We start from the raw sequence: 24,203 nt of genomic DNA on the forward strand, positions 1-24,203 counted from the left end.
GCCAAGCTGGCATCGTCCAAATAAAACGGACGACTGAAGCCAAGCTCACAACCATATTTAAAGTGGCTCATATCGGGCGCCTGGGTGGCTCAGTTGGTTGAGCGACTGCCTTCGGCTCAGGTCATGATCCTGGAGTCCCGGGATCGAGTCCCGCATCGGGCTCCCTGCTCGGCGGGGAGTCTGCTTCTCCCTCTGACCGTAACCCCTCTCATGTGCTCTCTCTCATTCGCTCTCTCTCAAATAAATAAATAAAATCTTTAAAATAAATAAATAAATAAAAGTGGCTCATATTACCCCCCTGGGAGCCAGCCACATGGGGAGACCCCATCAGTGGTGACAGCCAGGGCCAGGACAAAGGGAGGACATGAAGGTGTCAGGTGAGCACAATTGAAGAAGACATACAGTTCGTTTGGGAAAAGCAGCAGGTAATAGGTTTCCATTTCTGTTAAAACATTATATGGAAATGCACAGAAAAAAAAACCTCCAAGGTTGTAATCCCACCGTTAACAGTGAGACGCAGGGTGAAGGCACAGCAAAACCTACGTCCTCTTGACCCTCAGGTCTTTTAAAATAAGACCGTTCTACTATCTCATCTAGGTGACTTTTTTAATGTTTAAAGTACAATGAGAAATGGGCAATATTCGCGGGAAACGAAACATTTCCCTAAGTCTTCAGTGGGGTAGACAAAAATTTAAACAAGGCTTCAGAGGACAGGAATACACTCAACAGATACTGTGCTCTAAACCATCACCATCCCTGGGCCTTGGCTTCGTGCAGGCATGGGGCCAGCGGCTGGGAGGGCAAGGAGCGGCTCAAGTCAGATGCAGGCCTGCCCGAGGGGCTCGCAGGCCGAGTGACACACCAGTGGAGCTCGGGGACCAGACCGGCAGAGGGAAGGTGGCTGGGGGAGGACGGAGGGCCCCAAGTATCTGTTCTAAGAAGGACACTAATCTTATCAGATCAAGACCCACCCTGGTGATCTCATTTCACTTTAATTAGCTCCTCCAGGCCCATCTCCGAGAGTCGCTCTGCGGCTTGGTACTTCAATGGATCATTTAAGGGGGACACAATTGGGTCCATAGCTGTCAGGAGGAGGTCCCCTCTCTCTTCAAGCCCCCAAATCCCTCCTCTCTTTCCTCAATCCCAATATCTGACGCCCCTCTTCTCTCACCAGAAAGGAGGAGACTTCCCGCCTGGGGTTCCCCCCGTCTCGCTTCTCCCCTGGGTGATGCTCACCTCCCAGCCAGCTGCCTGCCCTACCACCTCTGTCCCCAGGAGCCCCCCTTGCAACCATGGACTCACCTGCGCCCTCAGGTCTCTCTCTGCTGAGTGGCTCCTGTCCTCAGCCTCCTGGCCCCATTTCTCTGCCCTCCCCACCCACACGCCCGTTGCCACACAATCCTTCAAAAGGTCACCCACACTCCCTGATTCCACAGCTGCCTCCTCAGTGCACTTGGGGGTCTCTGCTACTGAGAGATGTCCCTTCGGGGGATCTAGGGAGCCACCCCTCGTACAACACACCCCTCCTACCCAGTGCTCTATCCCTGCTCCCTGCTCTGCCCGCTGTGAGCTTGGCTACTAACGCTCCTATCCCAGCAGCTGTCAGCACCTCTGTGAGTTACCACCTGAAGCTGCATATTCTTGCTTGTCGACTGTCTCCCCTCAGAGCAGCATCCCCGGGAGGGTCTGGTAGCCCAGGGCCCAGAGGAGCACTGGCCTGGTCGGCCCTCTGTCCCTGTCAGCAGGGTATCAGATTACTGCTGAGACACCCAGGTGTGCTGGGGAACCCTGTACATGCACCCAGACGTGGGGTGGGGCACTGGACTGGGCGGGGGGGGAGGGCAGTCGGCCCGCAGGGCGGCCGTGTGCTTCCCGCCCCACCCGAGCAGCAGGTGCATCCCCCATCCTCCATCCCTGGGAGCACGGCCCACTCACTCCTTACTTAGCTTGGGGTTGCGAGGACTCTCCTTTGCTGTGCCCAGCACCGGCCAGGGACCAATCACTAGTGGCTGAGGAGGATGGTGTGTAAAGGGTTCTGCTGGCTGGGGAGGAGCCAGGGTAGCAGGGTCCCAGCCCCCTGCAGGGAAGTCAGTGGGTCCTTCACAGCAACCCCTCCACCTGGCCTCTCCCAGCCCCCCTCCGACCTCAGTACCTTCTGGCCCCACCCACCACAGGGACCCCACCTTGGTATGTACCCCCTGGGGGGTAGCGGATAATTGTGTCTATTGTATATTTCCTGCCCGGGACTCTGAGTTCTGAAGGATCGTCTTTGTCTGTCTTGAACTTGCTGTGCACATGTTGTGTGCGTACGCACAAGGGCTGTGTGCGTGTGTGGTGTGTGTATTTGTACTATCGTAGGTGCATCTGCTACTGTGTGTGGGTATGTATCATGTACGTATGCTGTTACCTATCCACGTGTTACATACATAGAGCACTATGCACATAGTATCTGGCACACAGTGTAGGTTTGATAAATGTTACTTAAACTTCTGCGGACCCTGAGGGAGGGACTGTAAGGGTAGGGCTACCACGGAGGTTGTGTGGGTCATGGTACCATGCTCCCACTGTGGGTACAAACAAATGCGGGAGAAAACATCATCCCCCTCCTACCCCGGCCCAGGTAAGGTGGGGAGGGAAATCTCTAGGTGCTACAAATGAATTTGCAACTAGAGCTGATGCCGATGGCCCAGGAAACATCAGGTGGGGTACAGGCTCCAGGAGCCAGGGCTTAGGTGGGGCTGGGGTGAGGAAGGGCTGTGGGGCTAGAAAGCATCTTGGAGTTGGAGCTTGAGCAGAGGTAGCTCCACAAGGCCAGAGCCCAGGAGGTCCCTGCTGCTTAGAGAAGCAGCTTTCTGCACAGAATGCCATTCTTCTCCCTGCCTGAGACTGTGGGGGAAGGATGTGTGAGCAGAGTCGGGGACTGATTTCAGTAACTAAAGCCCCAGATTTGCAGCATTCACAGGTACAGAGTCTGAATTTTAAAATACCTGGAAAATGCCAAATCTCCAAGCCATGAACCCCATCACAGACCTGCTCCTGGCCCAGTGAAATCCTGTAAATACCAACAGAAACCAGTGCCAAATGCCTGGTAGTAAATCTAAGTACTGAAAATGAAGAGGTTCAGGGCGCCTGGGTGGCTCAGTCAGTTAAGTGTCTGCCTTTGGCTCAGGTCATGATCCCAGGGTCCTGGGATCAAGACCCGCATCAGCTCCCTGCTCAGCGGGGAGTCTTCTTCTCCCTCTCCCTCTGCCTCTCCCCCCGGCTTGTGCTCTCTCTCTCTCTCAGATAAATCAATAAAAAGAAAAAAAAATGAAGAAGGCCACGACATAAAAGGTACACTTGACCGGGACACCATGATCATCTTGGATTTGTACCCACTTAACACAGCTTTTAAAAGCTGAAGAGGGGCGCCTGGCTGGCTCAGTCGGTTGGGCGTCTGCCTTCGGCTCGGGTCATGATCCCAGGGTACTGGGATCGAGCCCCACATCGGGCTCCCTGCTTGGCGGGAAGCCTGCTTCTCCCTCTCCCAATCCCCCTGCTTGTGTTCCTGCTCTCGCTGTGTCTCTCTCTGTCAAATAAATAAATAAAATATTTTTAAAAATAAGTAAAAGCTAAAGAGAAAATGACAAAAGTTATTTGTGGCGGTTAAAATTATTTCTAGTGTTATGAAAGGTATTTCTAACTAATTTAAGGAAATTTAAATTTTAAGTATTTTCAGTGGTTTTTTATTTTAAAATATTTAGTCATGAACAATGAAACACTACACACCAAAACTCATGAAACATCTAAAGAAATACTTAGGAGTACAACTACAGCCCAAAATACCCATTAGAAAAAGAAGAACATTTGACAATTACCTAAGCGTTCAATACAAGAAGCTGAAAAAACAATCACAAGGTGAATCCAAAGAGAGTAGAAGAAGTAAAAGCATCAATTAAGAAAATTGGAAGCAAAGAAACAAGAGATAAAAAAAAAGTTCTCGAAAAGGCAAACCTCCAGCAAACTGGTTTTTAAAAAAAGAAGTGGACACACAAATTTAAAATGGCAGATTGAAGTAGGGATTTAAAATTTATAAGAGAATATCGTGTAGAGTATTTAGAGTATTATACCAATAAATGTGAAACCATAAGCATGAATAATTTTCCAGAAAAATAATATTCCCTACTCTAACTCAAGAAGAGATTCGAAATCTGAATAAACCTAACACATTAAATAAATTGCAGTTGTAATTTTCTTTTTACAACGCCATGCATGTCCACTAACAATCACATAAAAATTACCAGACCAGATGGTTTTACCTTCTGCCAAATCTTCAAAGAAAGATAATCCTTACATGCTACAAATTGTTCCAGAGGGTAGAGAAAAAAGGCATTCTCTCCAAGTCATTTTATGAAACCAGTATAATCTTACCGCTTTGAAATAAAAAACAGACAAGGATAGTACCAGAGGGGAAAATTATGGGCGAATTTCACTTATGAACATGGCTGAAAATTTTCTAAATAAAGTCAGGATACCTGGAGGGGCAGAGGTGGGGAGTGACCAGAGCAAACAAAAAAATGGTCTATCCTGAAAACGTAAGGATGAATAAATACGAGAAAACTTACCACTATCTATCCACCTCATAAATAGACAAAGAGGAAAAAAAGAAAGTGATTAAGTAGATGCAGAACAACAATTGTGATAAATTCCATCATTTATGATAAAAACTCCCAGACAACCCGGAAGGGAACTTTCTCGCCTTGATAAAAGCTAATACCACAAACTCAGGGTAACCATCACATCCGATAGAGAAATTTTAAGATTAGGGAGAAGATAAGCATGCCTGATTGCAACCATTTGCTCAGCAGACTACTAGATGTTCTGATCTATGCTACAAGACATGAAAAGAAATTAGAGGGATGAGGATAGCAGCATAGAAAATCAAAATAGTCAACAGAAAAACGGATAGGTATGGTCCACTAAATCAGGACATTTGCCTGGTTAATAAAAGCTACAAGAATCGGGGCACCTGGGTGGCTCAGTCGTTAAGCATCTGCCTTCGGCTCAGGTCATGATCCCAGGGTCCGGGGATCGAGCCCCGCATCAGGCTCCCTGTTCGGTGGGAAGCCTGCTTCTCCCTCTCCCACTCCCCCTGCTTGTGTTCCCTCTCTCACTGTGTCTCTCTCTGTCAAATAAATTAAAAAAAAAAAAAAAATCTTTAAAAAGCTACAAGAATCAACAGTGTTCCTCCACACGAGCAATGATCAAGAGGAAAATACAATAGAGGCATTTCTGTCTCTAGCCACAAGGGAGGAACTGCTACTGGACCAGCCCTCTCACTGGCAACAACCGGAAAACTGGAGAAAAGAGAAGACTCAATTGTGTTCAGATATTGGGCAAGAGGCATTCCGGAAGTGTGAACTCTAAGAGAAGGGAAAGAGAAGAGGTGAGCCCTGGGATCACCCCAGCTTTCTGCCTGGAGGTGTTCTCTGGATAGTGGCACAGACATGGGGAAAGCCAGGCAGAGCTCGGTGGTCTCCATGAAGGATGAAACTTGGTGAAAGGGGCACAGAACACGTACTGAGTGGCTGTCAGCCACACAACACCCAGAGCTCACACAAACCCACATACATATTTTAAACACACACGCACGTAAAAACAGTGTGTAGGAACAGGGAAAGCAGAACAGCAAGTTTTAAGAGTCCCATGTGTAAACGGGAACTTGATAAGTCAACAGGGAAAAGACAGGCTGTCTGGGAGACAGTTTTGGGAAAACTGGCTCATAATATGGAGGAAAACTCGAGCTGTGTCCTATCTTTATCCCACATAAAAATAGTTCCAGCTGGACTCAAGATCAAATTCTGGATGGGGAAAAGTATAAAAGTAACAGAGGAAAATACAAGGGGACATCTTTTTTACACAGGGATGTGGAATGTTCTGAAAGCCACAACAGTTTGGGGTGAAAATGTAGTGGAGTTGATTATACCAAAATTGAGCACATCTGTGCACTCAAGTTCACAACACAGAAAGCTACCATACTGAAGAGAGCTCTCAGAGAATGACATCTGCAGTGCCTAAAACCAGCAAGGATTCAGACGCCTGCAAATTAAGACGGAGCAGAAAGGAGACCCACATAAAAAGGGGGCAGCCACTTTGAGCAGGTGTTCCAAGAAGGGGAACCCCGGGGGTGGCGGGTAAATGAACTGATTCTCAAGCTTGCTGAGACTTGAACGAGACCGTGTACCACAGCTGGATGAGTAAAATCCCCGAAGACAACCCCCAGGTAGACACACTGGACACAGCTCCAGAGGTGCTGAGCTCCCTGGCCACGTTCATCTGTGCATGCGGCACGATGGGCAATGGCCTGGTGGTCTGGCTGCTGAGCTGCCGGGGTCCGAGGACCCCCTTCTGCATGTACGTCCTCCACCTGGCCGTGGCTGACCTCCTCTTCCTCCTCTGCACGGCCGTCACGCTCTATCTAGAAACCCCCGTGCTGGCCTACGAGGTGATGCAGAGAGTGAAGTTCTTCGCCTACACCGCCAGCCTGAGCCTGCTGACGGCCATCAGCACGCAGCGCTGCCTGTCTGTCCTCTTCCCCATCTGGTACAAGTGTCACCAGCCCCAGTACCTGTCAGCCGTGGTGTGTGCCCTGCTCTGGGCGCTGTCCCTCCTGATGAACGTGCTGGCCTCACTCTTCTGCAGCAAGTCCTGGTACGGCACGCAAAAGCAGTGTTTCACGGTGGACTCTGTCTTCAGCTTCCTCATTATGGGGATCTTCACCCCAGTGATGACCCCGTCCAGCGTGACACTTCGTGCGGGTGCGGAGGAGCTCGTGGCAGTGGCGGCGGCGGCCCACGTGGCTGTACGTGGTCCTCCTGGCCTCCGTCACGGTGTTCCTCGTCTGCACCCTGCCCCTCGGCATCAGCTGGTTCTTCCTCTACTGGCTGGACGTGCCCCAGGAACAGAAGGCTCTATTCCACCACGTGGCATGCCTCTCCTCAGCCCTGAGCAGTAATGCCAATCCTGTCGTCTACTTCGTGGTGGGCAGCCAGGGTCACCGGGGCCTGTGGGTGCCCCTGGGGGCCGTACTCCTCAGGGCGCTGAGGGAGGAGCCTGAGGGGGAGGGGACGGAGACACCCTCCACCGGCACCAACGAGCTGGGGGCCTGAGACCTGGGGCGCCCCCAGATCTGCATGCCCGCCCTGCCCGGTGCCTGTCTGGCCTGCTGTTAACAGCCCCCAAGACTTGCCTCTTGCCCTCTCAGGGTCCCTTTCTTCTATGCCAAGCCCCCCACGGCTCGGTGTGTCCTGGCGCTCACAATGGGACTCATGGGAAGACGAAATGCAATTTGTCTGCTCCCGCCTGGCAGAGGGCTCAGGTTCGCTTTGAGGCCTGGCCTGTGGAAAGCTGATTCCCTTCCCAGTCTCTGCAGGTGAGTAGCCTGCTTCCCTTTGAGTGGGAAAGCACTTTCTCCCAGCTTCCTTCTCTACCCTCCAAGGACATCTTTGCCCCGGAGGCAGGGTGTGGTTCCTGTGACCCTGTGGCCTGGTGCTGGTCCTTGGGCATCAGCTGACCTCCAGGGGGATGCCCCTGGTCTGCCTTCCACCAGGTGTCCTGCTGACCCCCTCCGGGACCTCAGGCCTCGGCCAGCCAACCGTGTCCATCACTGACCAAACTCTCACTGGCGGTAAGCCAGGAAACGGCCTCATCCTCCACGTGGCCCAGGCCAGCGCTTGAACCCTGGCCTTTGCCTTCAGGTCGCCGTGCACCACCATGCCTCGCAACCATGGTGGGGCTGTTCACTTTGCTCGGGGAGGCTGCCCTGGCACCAGGAGAGCCCCTGCCTGGCCTCCCTGGAGATGCACAACAGACCTTGATGGGACTGTGCTCAGGAGATGGGGCAGCCCAGAGGCAGCTTCGTCCCAGAGACCCGTGTGGCTGACAGAGCAAGCGTCTGTGCCCCATGGATTGCCTCTTCCTCGACTTGATGGAAACACTTCTCCCCTCTAGGGCCGATGCCCAACGAGGGAAAATTTGGGACACACATCAGCATGCCTTGCTCCCCTCACCTCTCTTTTCTTCCCACAGTCTCCTGGGTCCAGAACGAGGAGCCGTTAGTTTGAAAATGAGACCTGAATTTAACCAAAAGTAATTCAAGAGGAAGAGATCATCATGGAATAGAAGAAATCAAGAGCCTGTTGGATTTCCGATAATCCAGTTAATGAAGAGGGATGCATCCCATAACACACTGGGAAATATTTACATTTCGTGCTGATTTCACATCAGCTTAAAATTGTAAATCACCATGGCAGCAAGGGCAGTGGCAACAAAACAGTTAACGAGTGTCATTAATTCGAAGACTCTTTCAGGTTAATCGCTGTACAAGAAAACTGGACTTGGGGTCCCTGGGTGGCTCAGTCAGTTGGGCGTCTGCCTTCAGCTCAGGTCATGATCCCAGGGTCCTGGGATCAAGCCCCACGTCTAGCTCTCTGCTCAGTGGGGGGCCTACTTCTCCCTCTCCCTCTGCCTGCTGCTCCCCCTACTTGTGCTCACTCACTGTCTGTCTTTGTCAAATAAATAAAATCTTTAAGAAAAGAAAAAAAAGAAAAAAAACTGGATGTGCCCTGAAACTTTTCTATCCAGGTATGAAAAACTGGATAGATATCTTCCCAGACTTGATCACAGTCCTAAAAATGTGTATGACATTACCAACATTACCAAGAATGGGTTGTGAAGGGTGTCTTGGTGGCTCAGTTGGTGATGTGTCTGCCTTCAGCTCAGGTCATGATCCCAGGGTCCTGGGATGAGTCCAGAGTCGGGCTCCCTGCTCAGCGGGGAGCCTGATTCTCCCTCTGCCTCTGCCCCTCCCCTCTGCTCATGCACGCTCTCTCTCTCACTCTCTCTTAAATAAATAAATAAAATCTTAAAAAAAAAATGTTCTGTGAAGCTAAGAAATATCTTCAAACTATTAACAATACAAAACAATTTTTGTTCAACCATGCTAAATAAAGATTGCATTATCTCTCGGTTCTCTTTTTGGAAAATATTCAAAACTGTTACATATGCAAAAGCTATCAAAAAGTATACAGCAAGAATGGTAGAAAAATTATTGCAGATGTTTTTCTGTATTTTGCATTATTTGTGGTATTTGTCGCTTCTAAAAATCTACAATTTGCTGTGATTTCTTGTCCCATTCTAAATAAATATTCATCATTATAGCTAATTGTATTTACGATTTTGTGTTTTTTTAGAGTGTCCCCCTCTTGTTGATAAGCTTTGGTCCCCACAGAATTTGTCCTTGGATGGAGGACAGAGGAATTCCCTGTCATCTGATCAGGATGATCAGCAGGACCCATGAGTGTGACCACAGAGCCACTGCCATAGACATCCATGAGGAGTAGGAGGATCCCCAGGACTACAGGACAGGGGGCTGCTTCCAACAGCCCAGGATACCTTGCATGAACAGAATGACAACTCAGATCTCTAATGTCTTGTTTTGAGATTAGGACTGAAATTCAGGGACGCTCTATGCCAGTGTGGAAAGAAATCTATGAGTATGAGTGTGTCTTCAGAACACAACCTACATCCTCCACAGCTGGTGCCAACCAGTAGTCTCCAGCTGTTTCATGAATCTGTGGTGTTTTTTTTCCTCCCCTCTATAGGGCAAACTCCCTGAGAGGAGGGCCTGACTCATTTCAGCCTCACCAAGGCTAATGGCAAAGACTGAATTCTGTCAGGAAAAAAATATATACATATATATGACTTCCAAAATGAAAATACTAGTCCATGCATGAGCTGCTACTTTGCTTTATCTATTTTGAGACTATGTTATTAGGAGCATACAAATTTAGGGGCATTATATCATCCTGGGGAAGTGGAGCTTTGGTGATAAATTATGAAGTTACTGTCATTGATCATAGTCATATTACTCCTTACAATCTATTTTGTCTGATATTAACTTGGCTCCACCAGCTTTCTTTGGTTGGCAGTTGCATCTTCTTGCCTTCTTTGACTTTCAACCTTTCCGATAAGAAAGGAGTTAGATCTGTTAGATCTATCACTTGTAAGTAATTGAGAATTGGGTTGAGTTGCACCTTTGAAAATTAAACCCACCACTACAGTGAGCAGGCCTGTGATCCCCCCATCCCACCCAGAAGTCAGTCCTAAAGAGTTGTACAGGTGAGTAGGTGGGAAGGCTCAGGCCTCACTAAGGTGTTACAGTGTTGGAGGAAAAGGCCTGGCTCTGGCTTTAACCCTGGCTCCATCATCACTGTCCTGGGTGCCCTTGGGCCCAACCTGCACCCTCTTTGAACTGTCTTCTCATCTGTATAATGGGGACAATCACCTTTCTCCTCTACCAATCTTCTATGTGGAAAGGACACACAGGTCCTGTATCCATCCATCGCTGGGCACTGAGAAGCACTATCCCAAAGGTGGAACCCTGGGCCCTTCCAGCAAGGAGCCTGTGGTGCGTTAGCGCTATATGGGCACAGCCCAGCCCTGTCTAAGCTATCCCAGGCCCCCTCCATCATATCCCAGGGCCACCAGGGTCAGGTAAAAGATGTTAGCCCAAGGGGACTTGCAGGCTCCCGGAAGATGACCTCTCCTCTCAAATAAGGCCATGACTTATTTGGCTCTTTCACCTTCTATGTTTCATTTTCTGTGACAGGGCTGTACTCCATCCTTCACTGGGGAATTCCGCTTCAAACTTGGAGACCTCAGGGCCTACTCAGGGAGAGTAAACAGAGGGCAGTCAGGATGACCAGGGGCACCAGGATGACAAGAGAGGTCAAGATGACCGGTGGAGGCCAAGATGACAGGAACGGCCAGGTTGATAGTACACAACCTCCCCTCCAGTCCACTCTGCTGCCAAGGTCCCCTCCCTTGAGAGGCTCCTCTCACCTCCTTTTTGCCAAAGGGAACATTTGCCTTTTCCAGACCTGGGGCAGAGCCAGGAGCATGCAGAAGAGGGAAAGCAGAGAGAAAAAGAGAAATGGCCTGACACCTGACTAAGCCTTCCTCCCTCCCCAAACTCCTCTCCCTGCTCAAGCATCGATGAGGGAGTGGGGAGAAAGGGCCACTTAAGAGAGCCCCTGCAACGGGTATAGATAAGCATCTCTGGCCCCACGAAAGAGGCACACGGGGTGCCCTGGCACAGTGACCACCTGGCAGAGTGCTCAGCCCTCTGAGAGTGACCTGAGGCTGCCTCTCCTCTGGGCCAGGCTGTTCATCCTACACAAAAATACTTGATCACCAGGAGAGGGATAGGAATCAGGACCCTGGGCAAGCCCACCCCTGCCACTAGGGCACAGCCCTGGCCCCACCCAGACAAGCCCCATTCCAAGCCCAGCACCCACCCCATCAGGCCCCTCCATTTAAGCCACGTCCCAGGCTCCACTTGCTCCCACTCACACACAAGCTCCTGCCCCGCCCACTGTAGCTGCCGCACCCCCCCCCACGCCGCACCGAGCCCCACCCCCAGCCCAGCTTTGCCAAGCAAGCTCCCCAAGTAACACTCCAAGAACACCCACCCAACCTCCAGCTGTGCGCCCCCCCACCCCCACCCTCCACCTCCTAAAAAGGATTCCCCCAGCAAGGGTTAGAGTGTCTTGCCTAGGTGAAGAAGAGCAGGCCTGCCTGGAGCAGAAGGGGCAGGTACCAGGGGGCCCTTGAAGCTCAAAAGCCTCCTGCTAGAGCCCCCCTCATGCAAACTGCCTCCAGCAGCCACAACCCCATCCTGGATTCCCTGGCCCTGAGCCTTGGATCCCAGGGGTGCCTGAGACAGCCTCAGGGGAGGCTGTGTGCTAAGTAAAGGCCCCCCTGCACTAAGACCACAACCACCGCCCTCCCCATCCCCAGCTGCAACACTGACCCAGGACTTCCCATTCCAGGGAATTTCTCCTGGGGAAAGAATTCACTAAATCAACCCCATAGGGTTACAGAGAAGATTAAATGAGATAAAGCAGGGGAAGGACTGTGTAATGCCAGGCACATAATACAGACTCAACATGTGATTATTAACCAGTCACGACTTGCAGGCAGGCAGCCCTCACTACGGGCCGGGTGCTATTCTTGGCACTGTATAGCCATGAACCCTTTCAGTCCCCTACAGCGCTGGGAGGTGTTTCTATCCGCACCCTCCTTTTACAGCTGAGGCAACTCAGGTAGGAAAGGGCTGAGTGGCTTGTCACAAGACCAGGAGGCAGCAAAAGTGGACTCTGAGGCCAGCTATTTAGCTCCAGAGTCCATGAGCTCAACCCACATGCTCTTCTGCCTCTAGAGGGTGGGAACCAGCGTGGGAAAGTGAGTCTCCATATTTCACACCCTTCAGCAAACTCAGAGCCCAGCACAAATTCACATTGGTAAACACCAGGCAAATGACAAATGCTTAGAATTCTCCAGAGTAAAACAAACCAACCTCAGGCTTGTATCCAGCAACAAGACCAAGAACAGGAAAGAGGTGCCATTCTGAAAAGGAGACAAAATGAAAGCACACACTGGTCAGAGCAGAGAGACCCCCCAGCTCCCTGGGCAGAAAGTGGGAGGGTTCTTTACTGGATGTGTTAGATTCCTGTGGCTGCTGTAACAAATGACCACAAGCTTATTGGCTTCAAACAATACAAATTCATTATCTTACAGTTTGGGAGGTCTGAAGTCTAAAATGGATCAGCAGGGCTGAGTTCTTTCTGGGAGCTGCAGAAGGCAATCTGTTTCCTTGCCTTTTCCAGGTTCTAGAGGCCATCTGCATGCTTTGGCTGTGGCCCCTTCTCCATCTTCCAAGCCAGCCAGCTACCACCTTCAAATCACTCCTTCTGTTCCATCACATCACCTTTTCTATCTCTCACATGCCTGCCTCCCTCTTTTAAGGATTTATTAAGGCCACCCAGACAATCCAGAATAATCTCCCTATCTTAATTATATCTGCAAAGTCCCTTTCACCATTAAGGTCACTCACATACACATAGGCCTTGGAGATGAGCACACAAACATCCTTGGGTGATGTCCACCATACTGCAAAATGGCCTACCAAGAGATAAGACCTACAGACTGTGTGTAGTGTTTTCTCATAGAAACCAATGGTCCCTTCTCTATAAACTGATAGTGAAACCAGGATTCAACTCACCCTGCCCCCCACCCACGGAGTTTTCCATCAGCTCTTGTTACTGCACTCTTAAATAAAGATAGAGTCAAAGATCGCCAAAGAAAGTTTAAACGTGAAAGACAAGATGCCAAAACAAAATGGAGAAAGGAACTCAGAGGAAACAGACCCATGCAGGGTGCTGAAGGAAGAAGCAAAGCAGCAGAAAACAGTGCCTTCCGACGTCAGGTTGAAAACAATCTTCAATCTAGGATCCAACCATCAGTCCAAGTGTGAGACTAGATAAAGAAAAGTTTAAAAAAAAAAAAAAAGTCTACCTTCCCTTCACTCTTTCTCAGAAAGCCACTAACAGCCAAAAACAAGAAAGAGGGGTTTTAGTTTTGTCAGAGTGTTTGAGGCTGTGTATAGAAAGTGCATAGAAAATTAAGCAAATGAGAAAAACAAGGCAATTAGTAACTAGTAAAAACAAAGAGTTGTTCAAGAAAGGAAATGTAATCAGCGTTTATCATATTTATTTGCTCTACCCTGGTCTGTCCTCCTGCATGAGCTCATCCAGCCCCATGGCCTAATAGCATTCTAGAGCCAGGGACACCCCTGTCCCCTACTGTATCCCATCACCCACCTACCTATTGAGCTTCCAACTTTCATATCAACCTGGCTTCTTAAAAATCTCTCCTTGGATGTCTAATAGGCTCCACAAACTTAACACATCATCAGCAGAGTCCTTGCAGTCCTGTGCAGATCCCGGCTGCAAAACTCCATTCCTCTCCCAGTCTGCTCTATCTCAGGAATTATAATCCCATCTACCCAGCTGCCTAAGCCAAAAGCTGAGGAGGTATCTTAACCCCTCTCTTCAATCCCTCATCTCCCACATCCTTTCAGCAATCCTGTAAGTTCCAACCTCCAAAATATCCTGCATCCATGCAATTCTCTCCATCAACCCTGCACTCTCTCTGCCCCTGCAGTCCGTTTTCTACAAGCCTGGGGGTCTGCCAAGGACCCTCATACAGGGTGGCTCTAAGCAAAATCCAAGCTCCCTTCCATGGCCTCTGAGGTCTCAGCCTTCTGGACCCTCCAATCACCCTCTGTCCCACTCAAACAAGTTCCTCCTACTGACTCTTCAACAGTGTCCATCAGGTTCCTGTCTCAGAGCATTCGTACTTACTCTTTTTCCCCCAGTTTGAGAAATAATTGACATACATCACTCCATACATTTAAGGCATACAGCATGATGGTTTGATTTACATCTATCATGAAATGACTACCCCAATCAGTTCAGCTAACATTGCAGTCACTCCTCTCTTGACCCAGAATGTCCTTCTCCATGGTCTTTGCATGGCTGCCCCTTCTTAACATTCAGGTTTCAGTTCCAACATCACCTCCTGGGTGTCACCTCCTTGGGGAGGCCTTCCTAGACCCCGTGACCTTCCCCTGGCCACTCTCTGAGATGATCTTATTTCACCGTCCCTCTCCCCACCCCACCCAACATCACTTCCAGAACATACCAGCCCCAGGAGCTCAGGAACCCTGAAGGCTTTGTTCACTCCATGCCCCACTGTACCCCAGAGTTAGACAGCACCTGGCACTTCACAAAATATTTTGAAGAAATAAAGAACCAAAAAAAAAAAATTGTAAATAATCTTAATCAGGAGTGAGCAAACTTTTTTCTGTCAAGGACTGATAGGAGACATTTTAGTCTTTGAGGACATGGTCCCCACACAGATACACCTCACCGCCATTTCGGCCAAGAGCAGCCACAGAAAACGGTAAACAAATAGGCGTGGCTGTGTTGCAATAAAACTTTACTAACAAACACTGAAATTTGCATTTAATACTCAGTATCGTATGTCTTCTTCTGATTTTTTTTTTTCCAACCATTTAAAAAAGTAAAACCCATTCTTAGCTTGTGGACCATACACAAAGGTGGTGGGCCAGATCTGGCCTGCACGTTCTATGTGCCAATTCTTGATCTAAAGAACAAACACTAGGGGACTGGTTTACTGAATTATGGAGAGCCCCGCCATGCAGTACTATGAGGCTATGTAAAAAGAGAGTTGTGACAAATACAAAAAATATGGGAAATGTTTGTGACTCATTCAGTGAGAAATAGCAGAACACACAAGGGTCTGAACAGTTCGATGGTAACTATGCAAACCATGCAAGCATATCGAGGGTAATCTGCAAAATATCAAAATAGCCGTGTTGAGTTAGCGTATCATGAGGAGTTTTTATCATTATTCCTTCACATTTTTTTTTTCAAGAAGAACCAATATAATAAGCCCCAGCTCCTGTCACAAAATGAAATTTTGGAGGCTCGGGGAAGCGGTGTAGCCAGTGATTAAAATCCTAACTTTTGGCTATAAAGGGATTTGAACCCAGCTCTGGTCCTCAGTCATCCCGGGGCCTTGACTCGGCTAAGCTTCAGCTCCCTCTTCGGGGACTGCTGCGTGCAGGAAGTGGGCACATGCACCCAGCATCTGGTAGGTCCCCAAAGTGGGGGCATTCCTGGTACTACCCTCTCCCAGGGGGAGCCCTCCTCTGCGCCTCAACTGCAGCGCATGTTGTCCTCCTCAGTCACGGTCCCTCACGGGCACCTTCTGGACGACGGTTTCCTGTGTCTTAGTGGTCAGCAAGTGCTCGGCTCGCACCTCCTCAGCCTGCCAACAGCCCAGCCCAGCCCACGCAGGCACTGGCCGCGCTCCTCACTCAGAGGGAGGCAGCCTCAGAGCCACAGAGCAGAGGCGGGGAGGCCGGACTGGCCAGTGGCGGTCAGCAAGTCTTCTCATTGCCCTGGCCTCGGTTTCCTCACCCTGAAAAATGGAGCTAGCGAGCACACCTCCCTCACAGAGGAGAGTAAGGGCCAAAGGCCATGAGAGTTATAAAGAGCCTGGCTGATACGGCAGGCTGGAAGTCTTGGGCGCTTTTCAAGAAGTCCAGAGGAGGGGCTCCTGGGTGGCGCAGTTGGTCAAGCACCCGACTCTTGGTTTCGGTTCAGGTCTTGATCTCGGGGCTGTGAGGCTGAGCCCTTCATTGGGCTCCGTGCCCAGCACAGAGTCTGCTTAAGACTGTCTCTGACGATGGACTCTGAAAAACAAACTGAGGGTTCTAGAGGGGAGGGGGGTGGGAGGATGGGTTAGCCTGGTGATGGGTATGAAGGAGGGCACGCTCTGCATGGAGCACTGGGTGTTATGCACAAACAACGAATCATGGAACACTTCATCTAAAACTAATGATGTAATGTATGGTGATTAACATAACAATAAAAAGGTAAAAAAAAAAGACACAAACACACACACACAAAAGACTGTCTCTCCCTTTCCCTTTGCCCCTCCCCTCCTCTTTAAAATAAATAAACCAATCTAAAAAAAAAAGAAGTCCAGAGGACCCAGACTGACCACCTAAGAGAAGTGAAAACACATTCTCATAAAAACCTGTACACAAATGTCCACGGTAGCACTACTCACAACAGCCAAAAAGTGGAAAAAGTCCAAAGCCTACCAACTGAATGGGTAACTTCTATGAATGGAAAAATAAAACGTGATCTAGCCAGACAAATGAAATCGTATTCAGCCGTAAAGAGGAATGAAGTCCTGACATGTGGATGAACCTTGAAAACATTCTGCTAAGTGAAAGCAGCCAAACACAAAAGGCCCACAGAGTGTATGAGTCCATATACATGAAATGTCCAGAACAGGCAAATCCATAGAGACAGAAAGCAGCTCCGTGGGGTCCGGGGGGAGAGGGAGGGGTGACTGCTAACGGATACGGGGCTTCCTTCTAGGGTGGTGAGAATGTTCTGGAGCTAGAGATAATAGTTGTACAACATTATGAATGCCACCAAACTGCTCACCTTACAACAACAGGTAATTTTATGCTATGTGAGTTTTACCTCCACAGAAAAAGCGGCGCCCAGAGAGCTGGCCTGGGGGTGGAAAGGCAGCTGTAAAGTGCGGTCGAGAGCGAGGCCAGCTGTCCTAACCAGCGCCTCACACAAATACGTACACGGTTCTTCGATCCACTAAACACGCACCGCCACCCCCCATGAGGCAGACCCTGGGTCAGCGAGAAGAGCTCAGCGCTGTCCAGCCGACGTGGGGACCCCGTCCCCAAGGAGGACAAAGAGCTCCCAGGAAGCTCCATTCCCACCGGGGTGCTGCAGCCTCCCCTGCGTCTGTCCCTGGCCCCATGCTGCCCACGGTGAGGCCCGGAGGGACTCCCGCAGAACAGACTGCATGCAGCTTGACATGACTGGAAAATCCAGAATTCCTCATACGCATACATTCCCGGGTGCACATAACTTCTGGGCAGCATGTGGGAATTAAAAGTGAAAGAAGTAGGGCGCCTGGGTGGCTCAGTTGGTTAGGCGACTGCCTTCAGCTCAGGTCATGATCCTGGAGTCCCTGGATCGAGTCCCGCATCGGGCTCCCTGCTCAGCAGGGGGTCTGCTTCTCCCTCTGACCCTCCCCCTTCTCATGTGCTCTCTCTCATTCTCTCTCTCAAATAAATAAATAAAATCTTTAAAAAAAAAAAAGTGAAAGAAGTACATTATTATTAAGAACGCTGGGGCGCAGGGCGCCTGGGTGGCTCAGTCGTTAAGCGTCTGCCTTCGGCTCAGGTCATGATCCCAGGGTCCTGGGATCGAGCCCCGCATCGGGCTCCCTGCTCGGCGGGAAGCCTGCTTCTCCCGCCCCCTCTCCCCCTGCTTGTGTTCCCTCTCTTGCTGTCTCTCTCTCTCTCTGTCAAATAAATAAATAAAATCTTTAAAAAAAAAAAAAAGAACACTGGGGCGGCCCTTCCTGAGCCACTCGCCTGTCGCCTGGGCCTGAAACGTGAAGATCTTCCCTATCCTCCACGCCCACGGTGGGTCAGCCGAGGAGCTCTGATGACTGAACCCGCAAATGTTCTGCAGTTGGGCCCCGCCGCCCGGCCTGGCGCCTCTGCAGACTCTTGCTGCCCTCCCAACAGGCCTTCCTATGCGATTCCAGCCCACCTCCAGCACCCGCTCCTCATGGCCTCCCCAGAGCGATTTTTCTACAATGCAACTGGGGCCCGTCTCCTCCTTCCCACCACCCGCCTTCACCTCCTCCCACCCCTGTGAGACCCAGAGCCACAGTCACCGGATGGAGAAGGTGCGTGAGGACCCCAGACCCAGCAGGAATCCGCCCCCCGCCCCCCCGTCCTTGCTTGTGACCCGCTCCACCGACTGGCCGCAAAACCAGCCAATAGGAGTCGTTCTGTTCCGATGACAAAACCAGTACTCACCGTCTGCAAAAACTAAGGAGGCAGAGAAGTACAAAGGAGATAGTAAGAATCACACCAAATCCCAAAGGCGACAGACATTTACAATTTGGCCTTATTATGCCTCTTCATCTTTTTTGTGCATAGATAGGTGTTCCGACTAAGTCGGAAGACACTGAACATGTAGTTTTATATCCTACTTTTATTATTAAAGGTTCACATTTGTGATTGTATGCTGGGATTATAAAACGATTCTACTGGTTGGCTTTACAACGTATCTGCAAAAAGAGGAATTCTTTAATGTCACAGAGGACCGCTGGGTACAGATGGCAGACGGAACTCCCGCGTCGACTGAGGTTCACCAGGGCCCGGGGAGGGAGGGACGGGAGATGGTGTGTCCCGCGCAGTTTCCAGATGGTGGTGATGGCTGCGTGACAGTGGGAATGCACTCAGTGCCACTGAGCTGTGCCTTCTAAAGTGGTTAAAATGGCCAATTTTATGTTATTTTACCACAGTTAAAAAAAAAAAAAGGAAGAAGCAATCAGATCCTCCAACCCCCTCTGCTCTTCAGGGAAGCCTCCTGCCCAGTCTCAGGGGAGACTGTGTGTGCAGGTCTCCCTGTGCAGCGGGGTGCGGTGGGGCGCTGGGGATCCCACACAAACACAAGGGCACTCAGCGGAGGCACGAATAGCAGCTGCAGAGACCCTGCCACACCCCGACTCAGCCCCCAGAGCACCGCGGATCCGACAAGTGGGCAAATGTATGTTTACAACCTAATTAGAGGGGCGCCTGGGTGGCTCAGTCAGTTAAGCGTCTACCTTCTGCTCAGGTCATGATCTCAGGGTCCTGGGATCGAGCCCATCAGGCTCCCTGCTCAGCGGGGAGTCTGCTTCTCCCTCTGCCCTCTGCCCCTCCTCCCTCTCCCCCGCTCATGTGCTCTCTCTCTCTTAAATAAATAGATAAAATCTTAAAAAAATAAAATAAGAGGAGAGGAATCGGCACAACAGTTGCAGAAAATGTCCCTGGACAGAAGCACGAAGAGGCACCGCCCTAGCCGCGGAGGGATGGCCCCGAGTTGCGCACTCGACAAGTGTTGCCTGGAAAGCTCCGTGAGGCGGTCCCAGAAAGAGCCTCAGGGGCACCGCATGTGCGCAGACCCCTGCACGGAGGTCTCACCCCACAGGGCTTCCTTGCACCACGACTGTTCGCTCTGATTGCTCCTGCACACCTTATTCTAGTCCATTCATTTCACTTTTGGTTACAACCCTGGTCACCACCCATCAGGCGGACTTCACAGACTGCCACCGGGAAAAGGAAAACAGCACAAACCTGGCGGTTCGGGCAGACACATACGGGCGGTGGTCATAAAGTCTGTGTTCCATCTGGCTAACTCCAGAGACCCCACTTGTCTCCAGTATGACCCCTCTGACTGCGTGGTTGAGAATAAAGGCAGGAGGCTGGAAGACCAGGGTATCAGCCGGGATCTGTTCAGGAACAAGGGAAGCCACAGTGGGCGCCTCAAACCGCGGGCTCTGATCTGGGGCACTGAGGTCACAGAGAAAATAAGCACAGGAAGCAGTCACCACCTTTACCACAGGGAGGACAGGTGGGGACAGAGAGGGTGTCCAGAACTCAGGAGCTCACGGGACGGGCCCCACAGAACTCCGGGGGGAGGGGACCGGGTGGCCTCTGAGGTCGGGCAAGAGACTGGTTTGGGAAGCTGCCACTGCGGGGGGGACACCAGGAGGGACAGGCAAGTACAGGACCCCGGTCCCTCCTCCCAACTCCCAGTCCCCCTCTGGAGCGTCAGCCCAGAGTCAGAGAGCAGAGGAGAAAAGGTGGATCTGGAACAGAAGCATGTGGTGGAAACACCAGCGGCCCTGGGGTGACGAGCACATAAACCACAAACCGGGTGGCAAAAACAACAGAAAATTATTCGTTTGTGGTTTCCGGAAATCCAAAATCAAGATATAGGCACACTCCTTCCAAAGGCTCTGGGGTAGGTGTGGGGGGGGGGTCCTTCCTGCCTTTTCCAGCTTCTGGGGGCCCCAGGCGCTCCCTGGCCTCTGCCTTTGACTTCACACGGTCATCTCTTCCTCTCGTGTGTTTGTCCTCTGTGTGCCTCTTAGAAGGACAGCTGTCACTGGATTTAGGGCCCACCAGCCCACAGGATGGTCTCATTCTTAAGATCCTTAACTATCTCTGCAGACCCTTTATCCAAATAAGTTCACACTCACAGGTTCTGGGTATTAGGACACGGACATATCTTTTGTCACCATTCAGTCCACTAGTGAGGAGCAGATCAGGCCACTCAGATTCAGACACGGTGAGTTTGAGATGCCTCTTAAATATCTAAGTGGAGATGTGAGTAGGCCATCACTCGGAGTTGGGGGAAGACAGCAAAGCAGATCATCAGTGGGGAGCCCTCAGTGAGGACTGGGCATTTACAGCCCCAAGGCTGCACGGAGAGGCTCAGGCCCGTCTGCGGGATACGAGCCTGGGACTGGACTCCGGTGAGCGGGGTTTATTGGGAGAGGCCACTGGGGAGGATAGGGAAGGGAGCGGGGTGGACTCAGGGCAAATTAGGCAAAGACACGGTCTTGGCTGGAGACCACTGTCGTCAGCCGACCCCGCGGCGGCTCTGCTTGTCCCACCTGAGGCAAAGGGCTGGCCTCTGAAATCTGCCCTGTCCGATTTCCTGAGCCCCAGAACCCAGGAGCATGGTAAATGGTTGTTCGTACCACAGTTTCGGGTAAATGTACCATGCAGGCATGGTAACGGGAACAGCTTTTTCCCCTCTGATGAGTCAGGCAGTCCTGCCCCGGCTTCTAGTTCCAGAGGGGTTGGAACCTGGCTCTGATCCCGCTTGAGAATCGGCCCTGTCCGTCCCCGTCACCCACGGGAAAGCACCCTGCAGGCCCACGGTGTCCACACTTCTGACTGCCCTGTTGGGTTTCTGGAAAACAGGGATGCTTATCTTTGGAGTGTGGCTCCATGTTTTTAAAACTTTTTCCATTTTGGGTATCACCGCTGAGTGTCAGGTCAGATGGGGGCGGGGGGAGGGGCAGTGCCTCTCAGCATAAACTTGCCATGTCACCTTGACCTCCTACAAAACGGGCTGCCCTCCGTGCTGGGGGCTGGGGGCTGGGGAGCGCCCCCCGCCGCCCCGTGGGGCCTGAGCAGGAGTCCTGCTGCCTCACCGTTCAGGAATGAAGACCAAGAGAGCACGACTGTTGTTCTCAAGCAGGCCGTGGCGATTCCTGTCTGGCCCAGAAGACAGCAGCATGTCGGCTCGGTGGAAGGGAGAGGCAGGGTCATTCCCGGCTCCCCGGGCCCTCCCCACTCCCTCAACGACGCACTGGCCACCCGCACAAATGTGTTTTCCCGTACATTCAGAGAGAGAGCCAGCGCACCGGAGGGGGGTTGCTAGGGCTTGGCCCCATAGAGCTCAGTGGGGAGGGCACGGAGGCGGACAGGGAGGAGCAAGCCAGGAGCTCTGTCCTTGCGACTGGAGGAATGAGTGTAAGAGACATCAGGACGCTCCTTCATTCACTACAGAGGACGGAGCAGAAATTCCCTGCACAGGGCGGGCTGTGTGATCTCGCCCCGGTACCCCCACCCCTGCCCACAGCCAGGGCCACCAGCAGCCCCCGCAGCGTCGCTGCGCAAGCTGGAAGCTAGCATCCCTTCCTCTGAGTGGCCACAGCCTGAGGGCATTACTCCAGGAGAACTGCAGCCCCAACTCGCCCCCAAAGCCCACCCCGCATGGCCTGACGCAGGGGTCTGCTTCGGCCCACCCCCCGGGGGCCATGCTGATGCTGAAGGTGCGCGCTCGGAGTGAGGGCTAACACGAGTGCGTTACCACCCAGGACGGTCTGGGCACTGCGCTCAGTGGAGGACAAGGGGCATGAGAAACCCTTCAGGGAGTCTGTTTCTCCAAGTCCTAAAATCCCTGTCTCATTTCACGAAAAAAAACCCAAGCATGGCTGCCCCGCAGAAGGAGAGTCACTTCTGATTTGGAGGAGATCCCGAAAACAATGGTTTCCAAATACTCCCGACCATGTACCCCTATTGACAACATACACGTAAGTTAAACACCATGACCAAGTGGGATTTATCCAGGAGTACGAGGTTGGTTTAACATTCAGAAATCAACCAACGAGAGCCACCTGGGTGGCTCAGTCGGTTAAGCATCTGACTTCAGCTCAGGTCATGATCTCAGGATCATGGGATCGAGTCCTGCTCAGTGGGGAGCCTGCTTCTCCCTCTCCCCCCCACTCGTGCTATCTCAAAAAAGTTAATTAAAAAAAAAAAACAAGTAAATAACTCAATGCACAAATAAATTCTCAGCAAACACAGGAGGGAAGGGAACGTGCCGGCCTGATCATCGCAGCCGGGCACGAGGGAGCCGGGCAGGGCGGTGGCCGGCAGAGCCCTCTGCGTCCCCCGATGCTCACTGAGCTGCAGGCCTGCAGGGGTGGATCACACCTCAGGAGAGCTGCACGATGCAACCGCACACCGGCCATCGAGCGCAGGGCAGAGAGCCGAGCGGCCAGGCAGCCACACACAGAAGGGAGCAAAACAATCCTCACACTGGACACCGAGTCCTGGCATATGACACATCTGCCTGCCCAGATGAGAGGTCTGCTTACTCGTTCCCCTTTTCCTCCAAGCAAAGAAGTTTCCAGACCAAATAAGGCTGCAGCTTTTGCAATGCTCCTGGCACACACCATAGTTCCTTTTAAGTGCCAGGTTATAACTCGGGCCTAAAACGTCCCAAAGCAGCATGGTGCCCGTCAGCCCACTGGTCCCTCTGGGTAACGATCCAAACCACCCGGGGAAACAGAGCAGGGCTGGCCCGGCGGCTGTCCTTGGCCCACCGGCAGGGGGTGAGGGTGAGTCCCGCTGCCCCCAAGGAAGCCTGGCGTGCCCACGCGAAGCTGTACCAGCAACCCCGGCTGGCAGCTGACTGGCTCCTGGGGCCCCGGGCGCCCTCCCCTAGGACTGGAGCAGGAAAGGCTGTGTGTCAAACCCGCACGAGGCGCCCCTCCTAATGTCTGCAGCTTTGCGGACATTCCCCGAACACGGAAGCACCAGGCATGGTTTCGGGGGCCCTGTGACCTTAAAGCATTTCACCTGCACAGCTACGCTGGGAGACAGGTCCTGTTATTTACCCACTTTACAGATGGGGAAATGGAGGCACGAGTCATGCAGCCCATATGGGGTGAATCTTGAAGGAACCCCCGGGGCTGACACGGCCCAAGCTGGGGCTCTATCCTGTGCCATACTGTCCCCTAACCCCAAAAGAAGAAAAGACAGGGCTCCCCGCTCAGTGCCCACCCGGACGGGAATCCTCAGCCCCGGGCGGCTCCCCGAGAAAAGGCTGCGGCCTGCAGGTTGCCGGCAAGACCACCCTCACTGCCTGGGAAGATGTTTGGCTTGGCACATTTTTTTTCCCCTTTTTTGGGGCCACCCTGTCCAGGCCAAATGCAGGACATTTTTCAAGCAACCAGTTACACACACTGTCCTAACAAGGTCTCTCTGGGACGAGAAACGGAAACTTTTTGTGCTGCAACCATCAACTCTGACATTTTAACGATGCGTCAAAACCAGCCTGCATGGAAGTCGGTGGGGGAGGGTGAAGGCTCCGTGCAGGGGCAGGTGGGCGCGGCGGCCAGAGCAAAGCCCATGCCGGGCGCTGCCGCAGAACCTGCTAACCCAGACCCAGGGCGTAGAACACACGCGACGCTGCCCACGGGTCATTCCGTGGACGTGTCTGCACAGCTGGTGAGGGGAAGACTGTTCTCAACCCCGTCACCAAGGAGCTGACGAGCTCAGGGAGGCGGGCACTGGCTGAAGCCCCGTTCCATGGAGAGAGCATGCCCAC

The 24,203-nt window shown here is 51.8% G+C and overlaps 2 protein-coding genes across 2 annotated transcripts in view; one reads left to right on the forward strand and one right to left on the reverse strand.

Annotated features, from left to right (window-relative positions):
• The window catches only part of IGHMBP2 (immunoglobulin mu DNA binding protein 2), a 58,389-nt gene that overhangs the window by 3,211 nt on the left and 30,975 nt on the right, over positions 1-24,203 (reverse strand). The window lies entirely within an intron of this gene.
• MRGPRD (MAS related GPR family member D) lies at positions 6,021-7,148 on the forward strand. Its single transcript, XM_045892536.2, is given in 2 exon segments — positions 6,021-6,786; positions 6,788-7,148. Coding segments are annotated over 2 exon segments (915 nt in total). The 5' UTR covers positions 6,021-6,232.

Source organism: Mirounga angustirostris, unplaced genomic scaffold (assembly GCF_029215605.1).
Source record: "Mirounga angustirostris isolate CCGP_5_RB_7025 unplaced genomic scaffold, mMirAng1.0.hap1 SCAF_13, whole genome shotgun sequence".
In the NCBI taxonomy this organism is placed as follows: domain Eukaryota; kingdom Metazoa; phylum Chordata; class Mammalia; order Carnivora; family Phocidae; genus Mirounga; species Mirounga angustirostris.